Source organism: Camelus dromedarius, chromosome 15 (assembly GCF_036321535.1).
Source record: "Camelus dromedarius isolate mCamDro1 chromosome 15, mCamDro1.pat, whole genome shotgun sequence".
Lineage (NCBI taxonomy): Eukaryota > Metazoa > Chordata > Mammalia > Artiodactyla > Camelidae > Camelus > Camelus dromedarius.
Window position 1 is genome coordinate 53,961,467 of NC_087450.1, and position 20,434 is coordinate 53,981,900.

A 20,434-nucleotide genomic window follows, 5' to 3' on the forward strand; every position below is an offset into this window, starting at 1 on the left:
GGGTGCAGGCTTGCTTTCCCAGCCCCCCTCCCACGGTCCTTGCTTCACTGCACTTTCTTCCTATCTGTGAAACTGATCCTTTGTTCCCAAGATCTGTAAATTTTTATTTAAAACAGACTGAAATGAGACCACTTGCTGTATTTAATGAAGCAGGGGGTGGTAAAAAGGATGGTCAAGACTTCTTTAAAATGCCTGGAGAAAAGAATTCTGAGTATGGAAATGTCTACTGCCTGGTCATAGTTTCCCATGATGTGGCAATAATGAGACTGGGAATTCGTGAAGCCTCCCTCAAGTGTAGCTCTGAATAGTGATATTCCAGTTACTATGGCTGCATGACAAATTCCCTGAAATGTCGTGGCACAAAACCTGCCTTTGTCACGCTCATAGAATCCATGAGCTTACAGGGCACAGCAGGAATGGCTTAGCTCTGTTCCTTAACAATTAGCATCTCAACGGAAAGACTTGAAGGCTAGGGGGTAGAATCATTTGAAGGTTCCTCCACTCACAAGACACAGTTGATGCCTGTGTTGCGTAAACCCTCGCTGGGGTTGTTGGCCAGCCGTGGCTTCTCCATGTAACCTGGGCTTTCTCAGAACGTGGTGGTTGTATTTCCAAGGCAGCATCCCAAGAAACCTGTGTTCTTTAATGACCAAGCTTCTGAGGTCAAGCAGGGTCGGGTCACTTCCTCCTCATTCTAAGTGAGGCAGTTACCAAGGTCTACCAGGTTCAAGGGGATCATAGATCCCACCACTTAAAGGGGGAATGTCAACATTTTATTGTAAGAAAAGCATGTGGGACTGGGTATAAACTGGCGTGGCCGTGGATTAGAGCTCTTCACAGACACAGAACCAATAGGATGTGTAGATGTAGAGAAAGATATTTATTTTAAGAAATTGGCACAAGCCATTAAAGAGGTTGGCAAGTTCAAAATCTACAGGGTGGGCTGTCAGACTGGAGAACCAGGAATTGCCGATAATGCAAGTCAAATCAAAGGCTGTCTGCTGGCAGAATTTCCTCTTGCTTGGGGGAGGTCATCAAGCCATCAACTGATTGGACAAGACCCAACTTTACTCAGACAAACTGACACATAAAATTAACCATCACAAGTCCACCCCTTGTCAACTTAGCACCCATATATATCTCCTTAAACCATGCTAATCTCCAAATAAAGATGATAACAAGGTCATACTGTTAGAGCAGGCAGATAGCTAAATATGAGCAGAGAAGGGGGGTCACGGGCCAAACGGCAGGAAACATACATCTTGTGAACAACCGGGGTCCTTGGGCCGAGAGAGGAAAGCAGGAACCTCCAGACTAATAGTAAACCACATATTTTGGGGTGGCAAATATCCTGGAGGCAGACAAAGACAGTTGGGAAAAGGCAGGACTCTCTGGCATCTGAAATGTAACCTTTTGCTTATCATGCCCTCATTACAATAAAATTAGCCTTGCAGATAAGTGGTACCCATCACACACCAATGCCATGACACTTCCGATCTGGATTAAATAAGGACAAACTTCCCTTCTCCCCTCAGGAAAGTGGCACTGGGATGAACATCAGCGAATATGACCCCAAACCCCTCCCTCTCCAGTGAATATTCTGCCTGTTCATTTTTACACCTTATGTAACCAGCTTGCCAAAGAAACAGGGCCGGTACTCACCTGAGTCCGTCTGCTCTCCCCTTGAGAGCATCCTATCTATTGTTTAATAAATCCTTACTTTACTTTCTTGACCTCTGTGTCTCATCTCTGAATTCCTTCTGCAGTGAGACAAGAACCTACTTCTACCTAACATGGTACAACTATCCTGTGCACAACTGAAAACTCACTAACGAGGATGCAAGGTCCTTGCATGATATTTACTCTTCTTGATATCTTGTAGCTTGAATACCATGATGTAAAGTTATCAATACTTAAATATGGCATAAAGTAAATACACCTTATGTTACATGATAAAGGCATAAGAAAGGGAAGGAAATAGAGCTATTTGCCCTGTGTGTGTAAATATATATATATATATCTCCCACATTCATAACAAAATCAGGAAGAAACACTCATGACAGTTATAGTCCACATTTCTGAAACTGGTCGTGTGGTCGTAGCTGGTATTTGTAATTACCCTCCTCCCCTACCCATCACAGACTCCCATGCCTTTGTGCTTCACGCCACTTCGACCACAACAGCCTACTGATTACAGAGACCTGTCCTTTTCCATGTGGAGGGAAATACCAAGGTGTGGATACAAGGCGGTCAGGATCATCGGAGGGAAATTTGGGGGAGGGACTACCACACCTGGAAATAAAAAATATTTCTCCATTTTTCAGACGTCAAGTTCAAATTCTAAAATGGACAGAAATCAGGTGAGAGAGTCTGCACCTGAACTAGATCAGGGAGGCCTGTGTACGCCAGATTGAGAAGACTGGTTTAACCTGGTAGATCAGCGGCTCTCAGCCTCAGTGTGCATCACCTGGAGGGCTTGTTGAACTGCAGATGTGGGGCCCTCCTCCCCAGAGTTTGATTCAGTGGGTCTGGGGTTAAACCTTTCATTTGCATTTCTCACAAGTTCCCATCGATGCTGGTGCTGCTGGCCTGGGACTTTAGTGTGAGAACCACTGTTGTGCGTGAAGCAAATTTTAAGCCAGACAGTGACATGATCAGTGCTGAAAGCCTGTTAATGGTGCCTCCACAAGTCCATGCTTCACAAAATCACCAGAATTATATAAAATAAAAATCTGATCATGATTCATTCCTCGTCAGCTTCATTGAATCCGTCTTCTGTGGGTGAATATTTCCACTGTAGGTTTCCATTGCAGGCAACTCAAGGGTAAACTAAAGGACTTGACCCTAATTTCATTACAACAGTAGTGAAAAAAAAAATCATAGCTCATGAATGATCTGTTTATTGAGAGAAATTTTCCTTGAGCCTATCTTATTTTGCTGGAGAAAATAAGTGATTTCCTAAAGTTACAATCTCCCTTTTAAGCCAAAAGGGTTAATCTGTCACAGTGTCAACATAACCATGAATAATTCATGGAGTCAATAAAAATGTATTCAGAGCCTTCCTTCAAGCTGGGTTTACAGAGATTAAAAAGCCATTGTCCCTGTCCACGGAGAATCACAGCATTTTGGTTATGTAGTTGCCTTTTGAAGTTTTGAATTACTGGGGTTATTTGAGGCTCCCTAGGCATCCCCGGTCTGGGCATGTGAATGGCAGTCATCACTGGAACATGAAACGCTGTAATTTCACTGGTCTTGTTCCCAGTCAGTGACACATGACCCTCAGTCATTTTTGTCAGCTCCCCTACCAGATATTTCTGGGGAGCCCCAGAGGCATTTTAAACATGTTGGCAAATAAGCCCATTCCTTTTGGATACTGCTGGTCACCAGCTCTCAGAGCCGTGTCTGTGCGCCTGTGAGCTGCTTGGCTGTTGGTGGCAGAGCTGGGGAGAATGCCTCCCCCTTTGTGTCTCCCTCTGTGAAGTTCAGTGTTTCATTCCAGCAAATGTATCAGACAAGACGTCCTGGAAGATTCTCACAAACACCAAGGGTGCTGGCTAAAATGTAGAAACAAATACACAACTTTGAAAATGAATGGATTTGTCTGAGAGAAAGTAAAGGACAGCCCGAGTCCCAGGAACAAGCAGGAGAACTCCCAGAAGAAGCAGGCAGCGCGGTCACCAGCTGCGGCAGGGGCGGGGCTCTGACTTCAGGGCTGACGAGGTGGGTGGGGTGGGTGGGGGCGCTGGGGTCAAAGCCTTGGGCCTGTGAAAGGAGGGGAGTTGGATCACTGATCGCCTTACGTAAAGGTAGGACCCAGGAAGAGCTACACAATTAAAAATAAATCTCATTAAACGGAGGCAGAGAGCAAATAAATTTGTCTGCCCGGCCTGGACTATGAGTGGATATAAAGGTCTCTTTTGAGAATTTGTGACCACAGTCTGACCCTCTTGCAAATTTGGGGGCTGAATTTACTTTATTTGTAACATCTGAAATATAGAACCTTAGTCCCACAGGTGACCTGCAAAAATGAAGGCAAGTCTTCCCAGGGCGAGGGCACCCTCTAACCCAGGCCTCCAAAAAATGCTCACAGGTGGTATTCAAGGCACATGAGTGAGCGATAACACACACACACACACACACATACACACACACACTACATAAAGAAACAAGCACCTTGAGAAAGAGTCAGCAGGGACAAAAAATCCTTGAAAACTTCAAGTGTTTGAGGGAGGGTATAGCTCAGTGGTAAAGTGTATGCTTAGCATGGACAAGGTCCTGGGTTCAATCCTCAGTACCATCATTAAAAAAAAGTTAATATAAATAAATAAACCTTATTACCTCCCACACCCCCCAAAAAAACAAAAAACAAAAACTAAATAAAAAATTTTTAAAAAGTAGTATCAGAAATATCAGGCTGAGAATATGAATTACGTTTGATGTGTTTCTAAAAGTAGGAACTGAAGCATAAATAAGAAATAATCCAACAAAATGACCAGCGTATTTGAATTTTAAAAAGAACTTCTAGAAATTAGATTATCTATAATAATTGATCTGAAAAACTGAGTAGAAAGATTAAATATAGACGAAGCTGAAAAGTGAACTAGCAAACTGAGAGATATGAAGGCATTATACTGAGTACAGAACAGAAACACACACGCACACAAATAAAAAGCACGGGAAGGAGCTTGTGTTACAAGGAGCTACAGAATTCCAATGTCTGTCTAAAAAGAATGGTGTCCAGGCAATATTTGAAGATGCAATGACTGATTGAAACAAATAAAAGGAGCAGGGAAGAAATTATATTCCAGACTTCTGAGATTGCTCTTTATGTGTCAAGGCGAGAGCGTGGTGTGTGTGAGGTATACGTGTGGATGTGTGTCTGAGTGTGCCCTGTTGTGTTAGCCTAATCGTGATTGTACCATCTTATCCCGATGTGAGAATTTTCTCTTTATCCTCATTTATAGTTGCTTACTTAGTCTGTCCTCCCCTGTCTCAAACTGATAGCTTTTTAATTTTTTAAATTTCAGTCTATGGCTTGGAAGCTGTGTGTTGTATTTCTTTTAAAGATATGTAATTAACAGTATATTTTCCTACCACAATCAGGAGTTATTTAGAATCTCAATCTTGCTCCCAAACAGAAGGGTCTTTATCACACGTTCATTGGGCCTTCCCTCCCATATCCCTTGTTTGTGCTATAGAAAGTTATAGATTTACCTTTCCCCCAATATTTTATTATGAATATATTTATGAATATATTATGAATATATATATATATTATGAATATTTCATATATAGCAAAGTTGAAAGGATTTCACAATGGACACTCAGGTACTCGCTGCCAAGGTTCTATTATTAATATTTCCACCCTTGTTTTATCATGTATCTTTCCATTTATTCATCCTCAAACTAGCCATTAATCCATTTTATTTTTTGATGCTCCCAAGCATATTACAGATCATCTACCTTTGTTTTTAAACCAAATAAAACAAAAGAGCTATTGTTACTAATGTCTACGATTGATTAATTTACCAATAGATTTTTAATTTTTTTTACCACTTTGTTTTCTCATCTCTATACTTGCTGCTCATTTTTTTGCATTTGTAACTGCATGTGTCCCTGGTAAGGCCTTTTCTGCAGTTTCTTGTTCCATGTGATTGGTGAGTGAGGAAGATGGGGGAAAATGGCCTGTGTGAATCAGGCAGTGAATTAAAGTCAAGGAGCTCTAAGTAAGGGGCTCTAGATTTCTTCTTAGCTAATACCATGCCTGAACTTTATGAAGTCTATTTGCCTGCCAAGAGGTCTTAGAATATGGCAGTCTTAGAATATTTATAGAAGGATTGACTGGGACTCTTCAAGCATTCTGGAGGAAATAGAGTGTCTTGAGTTGCTCTCCATATTATTTTATTATTACGATTAAAATTTATTCTCTTCATAAAGAGCTACTATTGAATGCATAAAGAGTTTACCATTCAATCAAGTACCAATGTAAGACATCCATAACAGCAGCATTTAAATGTCAAGTTCAATTTTATTATGCAATTTCAAATTGCATTGAAAGCAACTCCATATGCTGGACCAGTCTCTGAGGTCTCTAATACACAGAAGCATAAAGGGTTAAGTGCAGGATTGTTCATGGCTTTTGGCTTAACGGGCTGTTTAGCTGATGGGAGTGAACATGCTGAGTGTCTACAAAATGAACCTCTCTCTCACTTAACGATGGCTCTACTTGGAAGAATTAAGAGGAGAAAACTGATTCCTTTATGTGAGATATTGTTAAGTAATTTTTGTCTGGTTCTAAGGTAGTAATGTCTATGGCCATCAGCAAAGTGCAGGAGAACTATATTTTAGTTCAATTGATTTGTACTCGCTATCTTATGAGAATAGGAAGAAATGGGGGAAATTTTCTGTTTTTTTTTTCATCCCTTCATCAAAGGCTTATAAAAACATCTGTTACTTCTCTTTAAAATGGATATATCACAGTGCCTTCTCTATTAATAATTTGAATATTAAACAAAACCTGTGTTTTGATTCTGGCTTCATTATGACCTGTGTGTAGCCTTGTTTGGGTGACAGTGATTCAGAACCTCAGTTTCCTCATTTATAGGGATATTAACCCTTTCCCTGCAACACTGTAAAGAGAGCCTTAAACAGGTATAACAAAGTACCTGACCAGTGCTTGGAGCACAGTCAATACACAAAGTGTCCCCATTATTATGATTATTCCTATTTTGGAATTGCCTCAATTTTTATTTCAGCCTTATTTCCCCCAACTAGCTCACAGTTATCTTTGGATTTGTCATTTGGAAAACATGATGTTTTTCCTCTTAGAATGACTTATTCATGACTTAAAATATCTTCAAACCAGACTAGGACCTTCCAGCCAAATTAAGAAGCTGGTTAGATGGCCACAGTCATACCTGGTGACCAAACTCACAGATGATGTATTTAATTTCTCCCCGACAGAACAGGGTGGTAATACTCCCATCCCACATGTTGGTACCTCTGGTCTTCCAAGACAGTGCATTTCTACTTTCAACCATTTAACTGTTCCATCTGTGCGCTCTGTGCTGTGCTGTGGTATGAACGAAGGCGTCCAACACCAGGACCTGAAGAACTGTGCTTGAAGTTTGGCTCCATTATGACCTTGAAATTCTCTGAGCTTCCGTTTCCTCATCTGTGAAATGGGGAACTGAATCTCTCTAGAGTTTCTGTTTATCCACATCAGCAGTGACTGTGAGGACGGAAGATATGCAAGCCATGAATACTGTCAGTGCCTACTATCAATGTATTATTAACTAATAACTCAACTCAGAAGCAACACTGCAGAGATTCATACGCTACAGATTCTAAATTAGATCCATCCACAAAATCCGCTGGTCGAAATGTCAAAAGAGAAGTGGTTTCAAGACACTGAAACTCAAATTAGCTTCAGGTGAATGCTCTAGCTCACTTAACTGGGAGGATGGAAGAATGCAGGTGTTACTAGTTTCAGGCATGCTAATATCAGATGAAGTCTCTATTTCTCCTGTTTTTCTTCAGCGTGTTGGTTTCATTCTCTTACCAAGCAGACAGGCTTTCCCTTGAGAGTGAATACAACGGCTGTTGACAACTCCCAATGTGTATTCTTCAAATGCTGTGATTCAAAAGGGAAAGGTGCTTTATTTCTCCACTTATATCTTAAAAAAAAAAAAAAAAGTCTCAGGGAAGAACTCTCTGCCCAATGCTTGAAGTCAGGGGAAGGGGGCTCCTAGAGTGGGCAGGCTTAGATGAAGGAAGGAGTTTAGGGATTGGTAACCCCAAGAGAATGACCTGACTGAGTGAAGGAAGGGCAGTGGACCAATTTTCCAAATGCAAAAGGCCAGGCAGACACATGCCAGCTGTCACTGTGAGCATGAGGGAGGAAAAGCAGAGAGGATGATGGCTAAGAGTCTTGATGGCTTCATGAACTGTCCAAGGTCTTTCTTAAATCAGCCACTCTCCTGTGTACGATTAGTGTGACCACCATGTGTTTGTCTAGGACAGTCCCGTTTCATGCCTGTCTTCCTGGCATAATTATTTTTAAAAAATCACCCCTTTTTGTTCTCAAAAGTGTCTCAGTTTGGACAACTAATTAATTGCTGTAAATAAGATCCATTAGCCGTTTGGCTTCAGCCACCCAACCTGTCTTAAATCATCCTAATCCTCTGACTCAGCTGAACTCTGACTGAGCTTTGAGCACCTCTCTGCCTTTTCTTTCCAACCCCCATTTCTGATGGCCTCCATCTGGGGTTCTTTTCAGGACATGTATTCTTACCACCTTCTTCTGCTCTCAGGAATATTCTGGATTTTGAATAGTGGTGATGAAAGCTTTAAAACCTGCCTATCTATCTTCTCCGAGCACCTCTGGTGGTAGAATTTTCCTTCCAGCAGCTGCTCTAAGTTAAATGTCCAGTCACTTTCCAAATAGTGCTGTTTCTGTCTGTGCTTCTGTTCCTTCAAAACAGAAGCCCCCGGAGGTCCATCCGGCATGGTCTTGTTTCCTGTTTCCTATGGTAAATGGGGTAAGGGTGAGGATGGAGAAAGCAATCTACACAGTGTGATGATGGTGAGAGAGATACAAATTCTTGGTGACGTGTTTGTGGCTGTCTCCTAACACCAGCCAAGAAGGAAGCAGCCTCTGTCAGCTTAGCCTGTTACCTCCTGACTGCAATCTTGCTGATCAGGTGAAGGTGGTGAAGAAACTGAACAAAGTAGAAAGTGATCTCAATTTCTATCTGAGAAAGGATGAGCCAGGGAAGAGGAGTAAAGAGTCAAGGAGACGTGGGGTGCAGAAATGGGAGAGGGCAGTACTGAGTACAACTCCAGGGGCCACCCCCCACACTGTATTCTATCCGAGTGATTGGCGTTCCTTCCTCTTCATAACTGGCAGCACATGCTGTAACAAGTGCTCCCTGGGGCTCCGCCACGAGGCTCCAGCCAGAGAAGGAGAAGAGATGTCTGGTGTTTGCGATTGAGGATTTGATTAAAAAAAGAAACAACAACAACAACAACAACAACAACACCCAAAACTGCTGTGAAGAGAAGTTCTTGGGGGAGACAGTGTGTAAAAAAGGCTTTTTTGGAAGTTTTTCATTTATTCAACAAATAATATATATTTTTCCTCTGCTCTGTGCCAGGTACTGTTATAAACTCTGGGGATTTGGCAGGGATGTACTAGCACCTGTGAGATAAAAGGAAAAATATGTGTATTGGTTTTACCCCAGGTTCCTGGCACAGGGCTTCTAAAACCCTTGTAATTTCCTAGCTGATAAGTACTGGGAGCATTTTTTTGTTCTAATGAGGCAGCTCTGAGTAGGCCCCTGGATGCTGCCTGGTCACCAGGAAGACCAAGCCATGATTAGAAGCTTTGAATTTTTAGTTCCACCCCTGCCATCCTTCAGAGAGGGGAGAGGGGCTGGAAGTGGAATTAATAATTAATCACACCTATGTGAGAAAGCTTCCATAAAAATCCCAACAGTAGGAGGTTCTGAGAGCTCTGGGCTGGTGAACATGTCCACACCGGAAGAGAGCTGCACCCCAACTCCACGGGGACAGACACTCCTCCGCTCAGGACCCTCCCAGACCTCACCCTGTGCATCTCTTCATCTGGCTGCTCATCTGTATCCTTTATCATATCCTTTAACAAAAAACATATGTGTTTCCTGGATTTTTGTGAGCTGCTCTATCAAATTAATTGAGCCCAAGGAGGGGGAACCTTTGGAATCTCCTGTTGATAGCCAATTGGCCAGAAGCACAGGAGATAACCTGAGTTTTCTGACTGGCATCTGAAGAGTGTGTGCACGCGCGTGCGCATGTGTGCGTGGTGGGGTTTAGTCTCGTGAGACTGAGTTCTTAACCTGTGAGATTCATACTGTCTCCAGGTAGACAGTGTCAGAACTGAGCTGAATTCTTGGACACACTGCTGGTGTCCGAGATCTGCTTGTTGGTGTGGGAAGAAACCTCCACACTTTTGGTGAAGTGTCAGAAGTGAAGAGCTTAGTAAAGGAGACTCCCAGGGAAGAAGCACGTGGCAAGGAAGAACTGGATTTCCCCTTACATGGTTGGAAAGCTGACTTTTTCCCATTTTGGCATCTAACATGTATGACGTGATGCACTCTTCTGGCACAGCCTGCATTTTAGTGAAAGGGAACAGACAATGAACACATGTAATTAAGTATAAATTATAGCACTTTGGTTAATGACAAGTGATGGAAAAAATGTAGAGTGGGTGAGGGAGATCTGGAGTTCAGGGAAGGTAGCTGCACATTTAAAACGAGCAGTCATGGTAGGCTTCAGAGAGAAGATGGTATTTGAGCAAAAACTTGGAGATGAGGGAGAGAAAGGCAAATAATCTGCTAGAAAGCCTTCTAAGCGCAGCGAGAGCCCTTTCAGAGCCCTTGAAGAGGATGTGCATCTGGTGCGTTCATAAACAGCGAGGCCAGTTTGGCTAAAGGAGGTGGGGGAGGGGCGGAGGATATAGTTCAGTGATAAAGTACTGGGTTCCATCACCAGTACCTCCATTAAAAAAAAAAAGCCAAAAAACTCCTAAAAAAAGAAAACTTTAAAAAAAGGTGATGGGGAGCAGGAGATGAGGTGAGAGAGGAAGGGGAGCAGGCAGGTGATACAGAGCTTGCTTTGAGGTCATATAACTTCGAGAGTAATGGGAGCCCTGGCTTCCCAGCAGAGGCTTTTAATTGTATCTTTGCCTAATGCATATTGATGGATATTATACAGTGTAATTCCTGCAAGAAATGGTCAGCATTTCTGTTTCTTTTGATTGTGGCTCACTGCTGATTCATTCAGGTGTCAACAGGCTCTGCTCGCAGTACAGGGCTTGCCACGGAGACGCACTTGTTGAAGGAATGAACAAATGAGGCGGGACCTCGATGTAGGTCCTCTACCTACTGTTTCAACTTTATTGCCCCCATTCCCTTTCTCGACTGGGGTTCCATCAGCTGCCTGCTCTTTCAAGTATATATTTCTGCCTCTATCTTTGTTCACCACAATTCCCTCCCTTTGAAATGCTCTCCCCAAGCCTTCACATGATTTGATTCTATCTGCTGTGAAAGACCCAGGATAAGCTCCCCTTCCTTCAGGCAGATGCTCTAGATCTCCGGCCTTCGTTGTCTTTTCTGGGCTCCTAGAGCATCAGTCTTCTAAAACCTTTCATTGGTTTAATCTGTCACGTTCGATAACTTTTTGGTGTTTATTTAAAAACCACTGTTGATACTCTTTCTACGTGTTAGGCAACGAATACATAAATGGTAGATTATTTCTCAGGGAGATACTTCTATCATTTTTGTTTTATAGAAGCTGACTGGATAAGAGAGTTCAGACTTGGCTGATCTCACGCAATCAGTAAACAGGGAGCGCATGGGGACAAGACCTAAGTTTTACCCCCAAACAAGCAGTAGGGATTGTCTCTCTTATCCACATAAGGTTTAACCCAGTATTTCCTTTCCGCGTCCAGTGAGCTCCACCCTACGCCTTGTAAATCAAAAGCGGGCGCGGCCAGGGAAGCTTGTCCTTTACGGGATGCCGTAGTGGCCCCCGGCTGCTCGGGTCTGGCCGACATGGCGGCCTCCGAGTCAGCGCCGGCTGGGAATCCAGGCACTGCGGAGGGCGAGGAGGAGACGATTCTCTACGACTTGCTGGTCAACACTGAGTGGCCCCCAGAGACAGAAGTACAGGTGAACCAGGCCCCTCCGGGGCTGCGGCCAGCTTGGCGCGGGCGCTGCACCGGCAGAGCCACGTAGCAGGAGCCACACAGGAGAGGGGAGCCGGGTGGGCGGGGGAGCAGGGCTCCGCGCTGGGGCGGTCGCCCTGGCAACGGCACAGCGGGCTCCGGGGGTCCGGGTCCGCTAAGTGGGGTTTCCTGGGTTTCCTCCTGGGCTCCAAATTCGGTTGTCGGGGGCGCGGAACCTCGGGCTCTGAGGCTTGTACCTTCCCACTCTGGTATCTGAGTTTTACCACCCGGTTCTTGGAGGGGAGGCACAGTATTGAACTTGAGGGTCCTCTACATACCTAGACTCTTGGTGGTCCCTCGCTAGGGCTGGCCAGGGCAGATCCTCATCTGCAGTGGGAGAACTTTCTAGGACCTTACAGCCATCTCAGCATCTGGCGGGCTGCCGTGGAGTGCATCATCGAACCTCTACTCCTACTTGGGCCTGAATCGCGCCGGTTCTTGTTTATTTAGTAAACAAGCATTTAATAAGTGTCTGCATGTGTCCGTCTCTGTCCCACATACAGTGCCAGGCGCTGGGCTTACAGAGGGGAATAACTTACTTGGTGCTTGCAGTCTAGAGGACGACGGTCTAGTAAATGTTTGTCACCACCTTCAGTAATATGCGCTGTTATAGCGGTGTGAGCAGAATGCCCCCGAGAGTGAAGATTTAGGAGCTACTGACCCGGGGTTGGGTTCTTTGCTAGAAAAGGCGATGTGGGGGTTGGTAATCTGAACTGGACCTTGGGGTTATTAGTTTCGTAGAGAGGGTCTCCCAGGCACAGGGTGAAAGTAAGAACCAGGAATCTGTATTTATTCAACAGAAATTTATTGAGAGCCTAACGTGTGCCAGTCACTGTTTTAAGCTCAGAAGATGCAGCAAGATCGAAAAGGACTTTTATTAAAGGTCATGGAGTCCAGCTCGTATGAATTCTTGTTTACTGGATTTTTTTTTTTAAGTTTTTTGTTTAACTGGAGAGAGTACTCATTCTCCTGTGTCTCCTGTAAAGTTTGTAGTTTATCTTTAACCTTCTCACTGCAGTTTCTTCTTGTCTTGAGTAATTTATTTTGTAGGCTGGCAGAGATCCTCATATATTATTACTTTTCAACTATCTACTTCGTTTCTGTTTGTCTTGAACAGTGAACATTTTGTAGGATCTGCAGCTAGGAAACTTGCTGGTGCCACTGGTTAGATAAGGCTAAGTTTCCATTCCTTAGCACTCACTGGTTAACTACAAGCATGTTTCAGAAGGCTTAACATTGTAAATTGATTAAAAAAAATAAGCACAGCCTCAGCTTACATTAAAACCTCGAAACCCTTTTTTTTTTGGTCTGGTTCTGTTGATTTCAACCAGACTACAAGCTCTTGGAAGAAGCTGTATCTGATTTATCTTTATATCCCTCCCCAGGACCAAGTTCTGTCTGCATGAGGTGGATGATCAGTTCATGTTTGTTGAATGAAATAACTTTCCTGTGATTTTAAGCCATCTCTGTCTGCACTTACTGGATGGCCATTGTCCCTTTCTTAATAGCACATTAGTGCATCTTAGTCACTGTGGTGCCTGGTACTGCCTATGCCATGTTTAGTCTATATTTAAGAAACTATTTAATGTATCAATTATATATCAGTGTGGACGTTGGTAGCATTTTCTCTCTGGATATATAACCAATATTCAATAAATTTGCCTCGAGGCTTGAGTTTATTAATTCACATGACCACTTTTCCTGCAAGCAAAATTTGCTTTAGGCTTCTGTATCCCACCAAAACAGGGTGCTGAACTGGCGACTGGCGACCAGCGACCAGCGTGGTCTTTGCCCTCGACTTTTCACTGACGTTTTGATTTGGAAACGTCCGTTTTCAGTCCTTGTCCTCCCCTGCAAAATTCATCCTGGCAAATGCCTGTAACTCTGCCATGCTCACTTGCACTCCCACTGTTCCTAGTCCTGCTTCTCCTTGTTTTGCTTTTATCTAAAAGTGGTTTTTAAATACTGGTAACTTGTGTTTAGTACTCTGTTAGGAAAGAAATAATAACTTTACATATTGTGTAAGTGTTACTAGGAAATATTCAAATGTGTTTTTGGTTTTTGTTTTTCCATTTGCAGCCTAGAGGCACCCGAAAACATGGTGCATCCTTTATCATCACGAAAGCAATTAGGGGTAAGTATAGTTTATTTTTCTACATATAATGGTATAGTTAGCAGATAATTTTTTCCCATTCATAACTGCTGTTTTAGGAAGTTTAGGAATTTGAAAATGTGTTCTTTTGACTTCTAATGTAGCGCCTGATTAAAAGTGAATAGCATAAATGCTACCTAAGTTTTATTTTATAAAAAGTATTTTAACTATACATATGTGTCTACTTGTAAATATACATGTATGTGTGTACACACACACATAAATGTATACGTATGTTTATACACACACGCATTTTTAATGCAGCTTAAAGTATGGCCTGAGTTTAACCGTTACTGATGTATCCTAGAAGAAATGAAGAAAATCAAACCCACTGTGACTCTCAGAGAGTCTACAAACGCTGAAGGTGAAGGAAAGACAGTGACAGACCATTTTAAGTGGTTTACATTGATGTTTCAGGGACATCTGGTCGGAGTTATTCAAATTACAGATTTGATTAACCAGGGTAGTTGTTTAACTCCTGACAGACTTTACATATGAGCTCATAGGATCTGAGGAAGTACTGAGCACTAGATGCCTTAAGCAGGTGTTTTGATGGCTGTATGTATGTTAATTGATGTAATCCTTTACCAGACCAGCAAAGTGTAGGTGATGATAAGAATTTATACTTTTAGATGAGGAAACTTGCCTGGGGTCATTCATCTGGAATTTGACTACATGTCTTTCTGACTCCAAAGCCCATTCTTATTATACCAGGGTATTTCAGCTACTTATAGAGTGAAAATTCAGTTTCAAAAGAGTTGAGTACCTGAAATTAATTATAATTGTATCTCCTGGTACAAGAAGCAGCTGCATAATTCAATTTCATTATCACAAATGTGAAATTTTGAAAATTTAGAAAATATACACAAGTAATAAAAATAATTGTACAAAGTTTACAGAATATAAATAACCACAAATTAGAATAAATCTTCATTTTACCACCCAGAGATAATCTCTTATCCTTCAGACCTTTTGCTGTTGACTTCGTAACTTCATAACTGTGTAAACATGTTCACACATACATGTATGTTTTAAATGGGATCGTATAAAACATTACTTGTCAATAGAATTTCCCACGGACTTCCTCATTTTAAGCATCATTATTTTTTAAGTTTTTGCTATAAAGTGTAAAATGATACCTTAATCTTTATATAAGTACTTTGGTTTTAATGGGTGATTACTTTGACTTCTACTCTGTGATTTTATTAAAACCTCTTAGGTGAAATTTGGCATCTCAAACCACTGTAACTTGTACTATTAGGAAATGCTTCAAAGTTTTGAATAACACAAACTTGGGACTTAATAGAACAAATATAGGATCTTGTAAAAGTTAGTAGTGTATATTAGATTATATTTATTCTCTTCAGGAGTTGTGCCATGTTTTGTTTTGTAATGACTCAGTCTACAGTGTATTTTTATTATTTATTCTCAATAAATCTAAAATTGCAAATGATTCCTCAAGAATAGCTCATTCATATTTGGCTTTGCTGTTTCTTTTTATTACAGACCGTTTATTATTTTTACGCCAATATATCTGGTACAGGTGAGTCATCCCTTCTCTGTGCATCAGAGAAGGTTCGTTAGGTTTCAGTTCTCGGCTACTTTTTAATTCTTTTGTGTGTTAAGTATGTTTTTAGGCCTGGTGCTAATTTTCAGCTATAAAAGGAACAATTATGAAATGATTATTCTGACCAAGGATACAATTCGGCTTTTAGATACATGTGTAGGAATTGTTTTATAGAACTGTTTACAGCAGATTCCTTTTTCCTTAAGGACGTCTAATCTAAAGAGCTCTAGAGATAATATAGTTTTAGTTCCATAAAAAAGACCTTTGGTTCTTCTTTGGGGTTAGCTCCTTTGCTTTTCTGCTGTTACTGTGTGTGTGTGTGTGTGTGTGTGTATATGTTTGTATGTGTATAAATTAAATTTCTGATTTAATTTTGTCTTAACTTTGGGGAGTGTGGGTTGTGATGGAGTAGAGAATAGAGTGGGGGAGAAGGTGGTAGTGGGGAGAGGTGTGGAGGGAGGTAGGCTGCTTTTCCTGGGCTCACCAGGCTGCGCATGCTAGTGCTGAACCCCTTCGGATAGGGATGGCAGAAAACGTCGGTTGCGGTTGCTTCTTGACAGTAAGTCCTGTTGTTACTTATTGAGAAGGAGGACTTGCAAGAGCCCCTCTGTGACAAGCCTTGTCCTGTGTGACATCACCTTAAGGTGAGGCGTCGGGAGGTATTTCTCCCAGGAAGCCCTTCGCCTGCGTTGGCCACGTCGCTCAGTGTGCAGGTTGGGAACTCACCGCGGGATGATTATCTAGTCTTCTCCATGTTACGTTTCTTTCGAAAAACTTGTAGTTCAGTTTTCTGCTCTTGAGTTTTATGGTCATTATACCTAAAGGTTTTGGGGCCAATGTTTGTTTCAAGTGACTTTTTCTTTTTGTTTTTTTTTTCTTTCAATTATGAGAGTTATAGACAATAGTATGATGAACCTCCTGTGGTTTGTATCTTTATCTGAGTTAAAGTGGTTGTTGCTTTTCTGCCATATTTCATACTTCAGAGAGCCCTTTTTTTTTCATGCAAAATGTTACAGCTCAGGTCCACTCCTCACCCTCACCCATACCGCTTCTGCCCCTCCTCCCTTCCCCTCCAGAGGAAATTACTGTCCTCATGTTGATTGCATCATTCATGTGTATGTTTCTGATCTTTATTATATCTGTATCTATCCCATGGCATTAAATATTTTGTGTTTTAAAAAATGAACATAAATATACTGAATATATATTACTAATTTTTAAAAATCTTATTTTGTGTTTTCTAATTTCTGTAGTGTGGTTTTTTTCCTATTTCTTCCCCTGTCAAATTATTTCTTTATTCTTCTTTTCCACCTGGTTTCTTGATTTCTTCATGTGTTACCCCTTTAATTTGTTTTATCTGGTTCACATATGGTGGATCGTTCCCTCGTGCCTTTTGTGAATGGTGCTATTGTGACCTTCTGCTTGGGAATCTTGCATCACGTGAGTGAAACTGCAGTCCAGCCTTGCATATAGTAAACACTTGAGGTTTTGATTTTCCACAGGACGATTCATTCCCATCCCCCCACAGATCAGGATTCCAGGCAGAGATGGGATTCCTGTAAGCCTCCCTGGGCCCTGGGGAGGTCTGTCTAGTTCTTTCACTGATAGTGCAGTCACGTGAGGGTCCTGGCCTTCGCAGGAGTCTCTCGTCCAACTCCTGTCCTTCGTGTGGCCCACAGCTCATTTCCTACCCAGGTGTTAACTCTTGTGTTGCATTCTTCTTCCTCCCTTTGTCCTGGACCCAATTCTGACTTTCAGTTTTCTTTTCATTTGTAGTTCTTGGAGATTTCTCTTTCTTTCTCTTGAGTGTGGGTGTACACTAGAATTTGTGTTTGTGAGTTGAGCCAGAATTTCTAGGTGTGCATTGCAGGAAGGGTCTCTTCTAAGCTCACTCTGCTCTGTTTCTGGCACCCTCAGTATCTTTTCCTTAGAAGGAACATTAAATTCATGTCATTGAGCACATCACCATGTTTTTCTGTAGAGAAGTGAATGTGGTCAAATTTCAGATATCCAATAAGTGACTTTAGGTTTTGGGTTTGCTGGTATTCACTTTTTATATTCTAATGGAAAAAAATCCCTGTTGCTTGCTATAGGTCTATGCTGTTTATAATATTTACCTACTTACATGTAGTTTTCATGATTAGATTTTAAGTTAGCTAATGTGTTATGATTTCAGCCCTGCACCTTTTTTGCTCCCTGATGGACTGGTTCGCTTGGTTAATAAACAGGTAAACTGGCATTTGGTGCTTGCAAGGTAAGGATGTATAAAATTCATGTAATGTTCCTCTACCTGGATTAGCATTCAAAATCCATTATAGATATTAATTTTGGGGTCCATATGGCTTGCAGTCTTGTTTTTTTTTTTTTAAGGTGGGGGAGGAGGGTAATTAGATTTGTTTATTTTTATTTACTTATTTATATACTTAATGGAGATACTGGGGATTGAACCCAGGACCTTGTGCATACTGAGCAGACACTGTACCACTGAGTTATACCCCTAGCCTTGATTTTTATTGTATATAAATTGCCTTTGTCACACATGATTAGTATTGTTTAAATGTGTTCATTTAATTTAACTGTATTTAATTGTTCTTTTGTACCTATATACTCATCTAATTATAAGACCAAAAGTTGGATAATTAAAAGATGTGAAAAAATTTAAAAATGATTTGAACTTCTTAAAATAATCCCATCTATGTTGAATATGGCTACAAATATTCACATAGGTTTTTGTTTCTCATTCTGCCCCATGACAGCAATGGGAAACTTCTGGCTGCTGTTCAAGATCAGTGTGTGGAGATCAGGTAACTGTTAATATTATTCATATTAAAAAATTTCCCTTGAGAAAAGTTTTCCTTCATTTATGGGAACTAAGATTCTTTTTTTTAAATTTTAAGTGTGGTTGATGTACAATAACTAAGAATTTTCAAGGGATTATGTGACTATTAACTCACATGCTGTTTTAGCCTTCTGTTTGTGAAGTTTCTTCTCCCATTTATCCAACTAGAACTGAACCCCTCAACATCTTGGGGAGTAGACAGAGAGTTTGCCCCCACTGGGGCACCGACTTCAGATCAGGAGTCTCAGTGATCCTTCTCAAAACCATCAGGTTAGAAATGATTGGCAGTAATGACAGCCTTTCATAACTTCAGTACTTCATCTGGATGCCTTTAATAGGCAGGGCCTTCTTTTCTAACAGCAACGTTGAGCATCAAGTTGATACAGTATATGAACTGATACTAGTCATAGAAATGGGCTGGCTAGTACTTCCTACCCCATTGGCTGCAGTGATGTGAAAAGTATCTTTTGAGAAATGCGCTCATTGGGTGACTTCTTTGTGAGCAGCAGAAAATAGTCAAAATTTCCATCTCTTTCCCATGAAATGAGAACATTAACAGAATGATTTTAGGTCTTAGGGTTGGAATATGTATTTGGGGATGGGGTTGATATTTAGGCTTGTCAAGGAGGCTTTGACCAAGGGTTTCTGGAACTTGTTAATAAAATTGTGATGAAAAGGAAAAAAAAGTGACTTATAAAAGAATTTGCTACTGGATTGTTAGCATATAAAATAATATTTATAAAACTTATATCCAGCCCTCTAGGAATTCACTCCTACATTTGAGATTAAGTGGTAAGGGAAGATTTCTGGGCAACAGAAGTGATGCTTGTCAAGATTTTAGTAACCTGGCCTGTAGTTTGCAAAAGCTTTGTAACTTAGTATATCTAAAGACTCTTATCTGGTGAAGAGTCAACTTTATCAGGAAGCCTTTCAGGAACACGTTCAGAGTGGATCCCCCTTCCCCTCATTGGTTAGGTGCTGATTCTCTATGCTCCTATAATAATCAACACATTATTATACTTAATGATAAGGTTATGCTAATAATGTTGGGCACTGTTGTGTTTTACATGTGTTAACTCCCTCGTGAAGAACCCCTGTGAAGTGGGTACAACTATTTTTCTCTGTTTTAGAAATGAGGAAGCTGGCAAAATGCGGTTAAGTAACTTGCCCAAGGATTTGGAATCAGCCATCCTAGCTTCAGTGTTCATGCTCTTATCTACAAATCTGTGCTACCTTTTGATCATGTCACATATATACCTGTATGTTTGCACGTGGGTTTCCTCCAGTGTATTTAGGTATATATCCACTGCTGTGCATAATTCCAGGGGATGCCATTTGCTTAAAACTCATGTGAATGGCATGTGAAGTCCGCAGCTCCAGTTACACTGAATGTTCCTTGAAGGCACGGACTGTCCTTTTTCCTTAGCACTTTTATATTTTCTTGCACGTGGTAGGTGTCTAATTTATGTTTGATCAGTAAGTGGCGTGTTTGCAAGTGGGATGGGGAAGTAGATGCTGGGAGGGCATTACAGGGCGTAGCCCACTGACTTGCTCACAGCTGGCACTTGGTTGCTTTTGTTCAATAAATATAGACAAACAAAATTACTTTTCAGTAACCTGAAGGGAAGTGTCTTTAAGCAAAGATGTGGAAGAGTCCACAAAGGAAAAGGGCAAGGTAGATCCTTGAAGTAAACGCTATGAATGGTGGCTGTGCCTGAGTTTTTAAGACATTTGTTCTCACTACTCCACGTGCGTCTTTACTCCAGTGAAGAGCGTGTACAATCCAAGATTGCCTTCCGTGGCAGTAGTTGTAGGCACCCAGTACTCAGTAAATATTTGTTGATTGGATTAGAATATGAAAGATAATTCTAGTATCTGGGGTTATTATTCGATATTAGAAAGCAGTTATAAATAGGAAATGGTCTTTGTGAAAAAATGCAAGGCTGAAACACACTCGTTTTAGGAGACAGCTCTGCCTTTTGCAGGATAGGGCTGGGGCTGCTGTTCCCCCACTTTAGTTTTGTAGTGAATGCAAGTGACTCTGATCACTTGCTCTAATATGGCATACTTAACCTGCTTGTGTGTGGTGTGCACGTGGATGAAAAACGACTT

At 41.4% G+C, this 20,434-nt stretch overlaps 1 protein-coding gene across 1 annotated transcript in view; it reads left to right on the forward strand.

Annotated features, from left to right (window-relative positions):
- Nucleotides 1-11,533: 11,533 nt before the first annotated feature.
- NBAS (NBAS subunit of NRZ tethering complex) overlaps nucleotides 11,534-20,434 on the forward strand; it is a 277,368-nt gene continuing 268,467 nt past the window's right edge. The window contains exons 1-5 of the mRNA XM_031466598.2: nucleotides 11,534-11,708; nucleotides 13,844-13,898; nucleotides 15,423-15,459; nucleotides 17,660-17,737; nucleotides 18,240-18,287. Of these exons, the coding sequence (XP_031322458.2) occupies nucleotides 11,592-11,708; nucleotides 13,844-13,898; nucleotides 15,423-15,459; nucleotides 17,660-17,737; nucleotides 18,240-18,287 (335 nt within the window). The 5' untranslated portion in view covers nucleotides 11,534-11,591. The remainder of the gene's footprint in view (nucleotides 11,709-13,843; nucleotides 13,899-15,422; nucleotides 15,460-17,659; nucleotides 17,738-18,239; nucleotides 18,288-20,434) is intronic.